This window comes from Lepidochelys olivacea, assembly GCF_965140295.1.
Source record: "Lepidochelys olivacea isolate rLepOli2 genome assembly, chromosome: 8".
Taxonomy (NCBI): domain Eukaryota; kingdom Metazoa; phylum Chordata; order Testudines; family Cheloniidae; genus Lepidochelys; species Lepidochelys olivacea.
This window is the reverse complement of record NC_140418.1, coordinates 106,794,571-106,801,504: the sequence shown is the minus strand read 5'-3', so window position 1 is coordinate 106,801,504 and position 6,934 is coordinate 106,794,571. Positions and strand designations below refer to the sequence as shown.

The 6,934-nt window shown below is 63.3% G+C and overlaps 1 protein-coding gene across 1 annotated transcript; it reads left to right on the top strand.

The window, feature by feature from the left end:
- The first annotated feature begins 1,995 nt into the window (after positions 1-1,995).
- LOC311524581 (uncharacterized protein) lies at positions 1,996-6,643 on the top strand. The gene is made up of 3 exons (XM_084635802.1): positions 1,996-2,137; positions 2,727-3,645; positions 5,036-6,643. Exons 1-3 carry the CDS (start codon positions 2,045-2,047, stop codon positions 5,209-5,211), a joined length of 1,188 nt encoding a protein of 395 aa, XP_084491928.1. The 5' UTR covers positions 1,996-2,044; the 3' UTR covers positions 5,212-6,643.
- Positions 6,644-6,934: the final 291 nt, after the last annotated feature.

Genomic DNA, 6,934 nt, shown 5'->3' with positions numbered 1-6,934 from the left:
GGGGAGGCCCTGGTCTCAGGCGGGGCCCTGGTCTCAAGCGGGGCCTCTCAACGCGCGCCAGCAGGACGAATACCAACCACCTGGGAACCACTCCACAGGCCAAGACCCCCGGCAACAGACGTGAGTCCCATCCGGCGGCTCTTTCTCTCCCTCTGAAAATGAGCCAATATCGCAGGGCTGAGTCTATTCCAGGGGCTCTCAAACTTTGGTCCTGGTGACCCCTTTCACACAGCAAGCCGCTGAGTGCCACCCTCCTTACCGATTGCAAACACTTTTTTTATATTTAACTGGGTTATAAATGCTGGAGGCGAAGGGGGGTTCGGGGTGGAGGCTGACAGCTCACAGCCCCCCAGGCCATAACCTCCTGACCCTCTGAGGGGTCCTGAGCCCCAGTTTGAAAATCCCCGAGCTATTCAAATGGAGGGAAAAGAGGGCAACCCAAGGGTAAGGAGAGGCTGCTCTTTCCTCTGGCTCCAGGACATTTTGTCTTGTTCTCTGTAAGCTCTTGGGGCAGCAGCGGCCACCATATCAGTGTCCTGCACAAAGGAGACTTCAGGCTGACAGGCTTAGCAGCCAGGCGGGTCAGGAGAGCCGCCCACGCCGGGCACGCGTGGCCTTCCAATGCCAAAGCTGCTGCTCGACAGAGAAGGACTTTCCAGCTTTTAGCCCAGCGGGTGGAATTTAGTCTGGATAACAAAACAGGATTCTGAAATAACAAGCAGCCCGCTGATGTCCAGGCCAGTGCGTGCTTTGGAAATGAGTCCAGGCGTTCTTGGTAAAAGGGGAAAGACTTGCATAGTTGTTTTCCCTTTGGATTCCTGCACTCATTTATTGCAGTGCTCCACCCTTATAATTAAAGGCAAGTGCGGAAAGCAACTGGTAGGGTAGCTTAGGGTCCAGAGCAGGGAAGCTCTGTGAGCATTTACCTGTGTGGGTAGCTTCATTATTACTGTCTAAAGAGTCTTCTGGCTCCGGAATAGCAGAGGGCTCAACCCCAAGTTCTTCGAAAGGTAGGGAGAGATGGAAAGCCCCAGAGCGGGAGAGGCTTGGGGAGATAAACCTTATCGCTTCTAGGCAAGCTCAACAGCCAAAAAGCCATTCCTGGTATTGGCTGGAGGGAGGCCAGCCCAGCTCAAGCCAAGAGAGGAAGGTGTGGGAGGCTGTGTCTTCCCAGCGATGGCTTGGCTGGGCCAGTCCTCGCAAGCTGGCCGCTCTGTATTGGCTGGAGGTCTCTTCAGGGCTCCGTGTGACCTGCTCCTGGCTTCACAGGTAGCCCGAGGTTTCCCTGCTGCCCTGCAGTCCCCCCTCTCTGGGCTGTCAGGTGCCTGGCTGGGGGTGTTTTCTTCCCGAGGGAGAGAAACGCCGCCCGCCAGCAGCACCCGGCCAGGCTGTCCTGGGCCACCAGCTGCAGACCCTGCTGCGCTGGGGACTCGGGCCCTGGGTCTACACTCGGGCGGCTCTCAGCCTGGGGAGGCCCCAGGGCGGGCACAGGGCCCCCGGGTGCAGTGGGGCCTCACCAGGGCAGGGACTCCGGACAGTCACCGGCACTGCGCTGGCCACGCTGCGCTCCACACCCCCGGGGACCCACAGCGAGCCCTGAACCCCGCGCGGGCCCCCCGCCGGGGAGCAACTTTCCTCCCGGCTCCGCCGCTCCCGCCGCGGGCTCAGCCCGCCGGGCGAGCGGGCCCGGGGCGCGGACCGAGGGAGAAGACGGGGCGGGGGGGGCAGGAGCCCAGCACCGCAGCCCGGGGCCGCCCCGGGTCTCCCCCGCCCCACCGGGTGCCCGGCTCGGTGCGCCTTCCAGCACCCGGCTCGGGGCACATCCAGAGGGCGGGGCCTAAGGACCGGGGGGGGGGGCCCGCCGCCGCTCTGGCCAATCGGCGGCGGAGGGCTGTGAATATCCAAGCAGGGGCGGGCCAATCCGGGCGCGCTGGGGATGTTAACAGCTGGGGAGCGGGCCGGGCTGCGCTAGACCTGGGCTGTCCGGGAGAGCGCCCAGCCGCCCGGGAGGGAGCCCCCTCGCCTGCCCGGAGCCCTGCGCGCTATGGCCGGGGCCGTGGGGGAAGCGGCGCTGCCGCCCATCGCCTCCTTCGCCAGCCTGCTGCCCGTGGAGGAGAAGCGGGCTCCGCTGCTCCACGTAGGTGCCGGGGGGCGCTGCCAGCCGGGGGGCGCCGCCCGCCGGGGGGCGCCGGGTGGGGGGGGAGAGTCTGTAGGGACCAAGGTACCGCCACTCCCCGCAGGGTTGGGGGCGGCGCCAGGGAAGTTTTTGTAGGGTCTCCAGCAACTCCAGGGTTGTGCAGAATGCGGGGGGGCGGCCGGGCTGGGGCGGGGGGGCGGCCGGGCTGGGGCGGGGGGGCGGCCGGGGCCCGCTGCGGGGCGGGGGGGGGGCGGCTGTCAGGTGCGCTGGCGGCGGGGAGGGGGCGCGGCCGGGCATGGGAGTCCGTCACTCCTTTGGGCGCTGGGCGGGTTTGCGGTCAGGAGCTGGGCCTCCCACGAGGCAGCGGATGGGGGGACCCTGGGTGGCCCAGCACCCCCGGGGGGGGGCGGTGGCTCCAGCTGACCCCGCTCCAGGGAGCCCGGGGTCACTGGTGCGCCAGGCGCGCCCTGCCCTGCCCTTCCGGGGGCTCCTCGCCAGCGAGCGCAACCCGTTCTGCTGGTTTGGGGATGAGCGTCTCCTCCGGTTCTGGGGCGCCCGGCCCCTGACTCCCCGTCTCCCCGCCCTGCAGCCCCGCTTCGCCGCCATGGAGGGCGGCCCCGCCGGGATCAAGAGGGAGGAGGACGACCTGGGCAAGTTCGTGGACTTGGATTTCATCCTGGCCCACACCAGCAGCCCGCAGCAGGCGGGCCCCGCCTACCCCCTGCCCGACACCCCGGAGAGCTGCTGCACCGAAGGCGACGGCTCCTACCCGCCCGGCAACAAGTTCGGGGCCCCCTACCCCGACAGCCGCAGCTACATGGCCGAGCTGCTCACCGCCGACCTGCCGGGCCCCTGCGAGCTGCAGCGGCGGGAGTACACGGAGCTGCGGGTCCCCGGCGGGCTGGGCCACCCGGCCATGGCCCGGCCGCTGCCCCCCGACCACCGGGCGCCGCAGGCGGGGGCCCGGATCAAGAAGGAGCAGCCGGAGGAGCAGGCCTGTATGCTGGGCATGGGGGGCGAGTGCCTGGGGCCAGGCGCCATGGACCACAAGCCCCTCATGATGCCCCCGCACGAGCAGCTCTATCCCCCACACCCCGGCTTCCCCCACGCCAGGGTGGGGCCCCCCGAGGAGATGGGGCCGGCGGGGGAGTGCCCCCTGCTGGGCGACCTGCACCCGCACCTGGGCCCCCAACACTACCCGCTGCCCCCGCAGCACTATCCGGCCCACTTCGCGGCCCACGGGCCGGCCCAGTTCCATGGACACTTCAGCGTGTTCCGGGAGCCGCTGAAGGCGCACCCCGGCCTGCACAGGATGCTGGTGACGCCCCCCAACTCGCCCGTGCTGGATTACTTCCCCGCCGGGGCGCCCCCCGAGGACTGCAAGCCCAAGAGGGGCCGGCGGTCCTGGGCCAGGAAGCGCACGGCCACCCACAACTGTGAATACCCGGGCTGCGGCAAGACGTACACCAAGAGCTCGCACCTGAAGGCGCATATGCGGACACACACCGGTAAGGCTGGCCCTGCTAGGGGCCCGCGGCGCTCGGGGGGCCCCTGCCCTCTCCCCGCCTCCTGGGGCGCACCGCGGGGCAGGGGCAGGGGCGAGTCACTCCTTGGGGGGCTGTGGGAGTTCCCAAGCCCCGCAGGAGCCCTGGGACAGAGGGAAGAGGACGGGAAGCTGGCAGCGTAGAGGGGCTGGGCCCGACCCCCGCCGTCGGATTCCTCCCCGCAGCGGAGTTACTCCCATGGGCTGCACGAGGCGCGGCTGGGGAGATTTTGCAGGAGCGGGCCCGGGGGACGGACAGTACTTGGGGGAGGGCAGGAGCGGGCTCTGGGGAGGGGGGGGACGCGATAGTGGTGGGTGAAAGAGCCAAAGTTGTGTCCCTTAAACTGAGGAGGGGACGGGCCGGGGAACCGGTGCCCCCTTGGCTGCGGTTGCAGCTGGCGGCGCCCGGCTGCGTGCACCGGGCCTTGTTTGCAGCCAAGGAGATGGAGCGGCTGCTGGAAAGCCCAGGGGGGTTGGGAGCAGGCTCCTAGGCAGGGCAGTGCCCGGGCTGGCGGGCTAACGCTGTTCTGGTCTCTGCCCGGGGGGTTGGGAGCAGGCTCCTAGGCAGGGCAGTGCCCGGGCTGGCAGGCTAACGCTGTTCTGGTCTCTGCCCAGGGGGGTTGGGAGCAGGCTCCTAGGCAGGGCAGTGCCCGGGCTGGCGGGCTAACGCTGTTCTGGTCTCTGCCCAGGGGGGTTGGGAGCAGGCTCCTAGGCAGGGCAGTGCCCGGGCTGGCAGGCTAACGCTGTTCTGGTCTCTGCCCAGGGGGGTTGGGAGCAGGCTCCTAGGCAGGGCAGTGCCCGGGCTGGCGGGCTAACGCTGTTCTGGTCTCTGCCCAGGGGGGTTGGGAGCAGGCTCCTAGGCAGGGCAGTGCCCGGGCTGGCGGGCTAATGCTGTTCTGGTCTCTGCCCAGGGGGGTTGGGAGCAGGCTCCTAGGCAGGGCAGTGCCCGGGCTGGCGGGCTAATGCTGTTCTGGTCTCTGCCCAGGGGGGTTGGGAGCAGGCTCCTAGGCAGGGCAGTGCCCGGGCTGGCGGGCTAACGCTGTTCTGGTCTCTGCCCAGGGGGGTTGGGAGCAGGCTCCTAGGCAGGGCAGTGCCCGGGCTGGCGGGCTAATGCTGTTCTGGTCTCTGCCCAGGGGGGTTGGGAGCAGGCTCCTAGGCAGGGCAGTGCCCGGGCTGGCGGGCTAATGCTGTTCTGGTCTCTGCCCAGGGGGGTTGGGAGCAGGCTCCTAGGCAGGGCAGTGCCCGGGCTGGCGGGCTAATGCTGTTCTGGTCTCTGCCCAGGGGGGTTGGGAGCAGGCTCCTAGGCAGGGCAGTGCCCGGGCTGGCAGGCTAACGCTGTTTTGGTCTCTGCCCAGGGGAGAAGCCCTACCACTGCAACTGGGATGGCTGCGGCTGGAAGTTCGCCCGCTCGGACGAGCTGACCCGTCACTACCGCAAACACACTGGCCACCGGCCCTTCCAGTGCCACCTGTGCGAGCGGGCCTTCTCCAGGTCGGACCACCTGGCGCTGCACATGAAGAGACACATGTAATGGACAGAGCCGCCTCTGGGGACCCGCAGCTGGGCGGGGAGAGACTGAACGCTATTTATGAAGCCACAAAATATTTTCTTATTGATGCCACTAATTTATGTCACTAGCGAGGTCTGGAAAAGAGCAAACACTCAGTATTTAAAGGTAAAACCAGCTGGATCTTCCACAGCCAGGTCTATAGAAATAGCTACCCAGGAAGTGCAGAGCCCAGGGTGTAGAATACTGTACAGAATGAGCGGAGGCGTTTTTAAAGGGATTTTTAAGCTTATACATTTTGTTCCAGTTTGATTTTTTTTTTAATAATGTTGTAATGTAAAGACTGGGCAGCATTGGCGTGGATCTGGGTTAAAGTGGGACGGACGCGTTTTGTAAAAAAAATCCAGCTCAAATAAACAAGCCATCTTCTGTAGGCTTCTAGCACCTTTTTAAGCCTTCTTCAAAGGAAGAGCGGAATTGCCAGCGTAGGTGGGACTCCTGGGCCATCAGCTCTGGTGTCACGCCGTGCTCCGCTCCCCACCCAGTCAGTCGGGGACTGGCTTACGCCCTGAAGTAGGATCACTTCCCAGTGGTGTGTTGGCAGTAACTCTGCTGCCCACTCCTATGATGTATTGGCATGTTCAAGGCCCAGCGGCTGCAATCCCAGATTGCTCACTGCCACTTCTTTGTAAAGTGAATTTCTAACCCAAAATGTGACTGGCGTGTGGAAAGAAAATGACCCACGCTGTAAAATCTCATGCCTTGTGAAGCAATCTCGTGATTGTTTGGGAGCCTGACTTCAGGACTCTGAATACTGCTGAGCAGCACAAGGCCAGGGATCTACCTTTATACCCTTCCAGGGAGCGTTCCAAATCCTACTGGAATTGCCATAGCCCCAAGACAGCCCGTGCCTCACGGGGGGACACAGTCGGCAGCCTGCTCCCGTGCCTGTACAAAGCAGCTGCATCTCTCGAAAACCTTCATATTTGCAATGTCTGTTCTGGATTTGTCTTGTCATTTTTAACTGTGTATTTTTGTTTGTTCCCCTTCTGCTGAAGGGTGAGCAGGAAACCAGGTACTGCTGCAGCCCCCTTTCCAAGCTGCTTCCTAAAACTCTTATTTGTGTAAAGAGAACAAGGAGTTTTGTCCACCTATGAATTCCCAGGTCTCTGCTGTACTTGAAACCTTCTTTCTAAAAGAGCAGGCCAAGGAGGCTTGATGTGCAGCTTCTGCAAAGTGCACTGAGTTGGAAGAGAGCAGGGATATAGACTAGTTGGGTTTTATAGAACTTGTCTTCCTGCTGGGACTCCCAGCTCTGAGAAGAGCCTGTTCCTCTCTGTGTATATTGTCAATTAACATTTCTCTGCTTGGGCACACTAGCTCTCCCCCACTTTGAAATGTTACTTTTCTTTATATGCAAACCATTGCGCTATTGTGATCGGATGTAAAATAAATGAATACACCTCAGCAGCAGGAGCCTGCAGAGTTTACTTTGAAACTCTCCCCAGGAGTGAGAAGCAGATGGCAGGGTTTACTGTTTGTCAATATTATGAGCCTCAATGCCGATTTCTATTTAAAATAGCCGTGAAGGAATCTGTGGCAACGGCCTTTGCCTTGTCTCGGCATCTTCCATGAGTGCCAGCACTCAGAGCAAGCATTAATGCGTCCCTTATTTCACCACTCTCTGCCTCTGTTTCCCCATTCTACAGATGTGGAAATGAAGGCACAGAGGTGAAGTGACCTGGTC

What these genes read in the sequence shown, in the direction of transcription:
- LOC311524581 (XM_084635802.1), top strand. Translation starts at nt 2,045, where the DNA reads ATGGCCGGGGCCGTGGGGGAAGCGGCGCTGCCGCCCATCGCCTCCTTC. An exon ending in AGCGGGCTCCGCTGCTCCAC is followed by an intron (nt 2,138 to 2,726) that starts GTAGGTGCCGGG and finishes CCCGCCCTGCAG; the next exon opens with CCCCGCTTCGCCGCCATGGA. An exon ending in GCATATGCGGACACACACCG is followed by an intron (nt 3,646 to 5,035) that starts GTAAGGCTGGCC and finishes GTCTCTGCCCAG; the next exon opens with GGGAGAAGCCCTACCACTGC.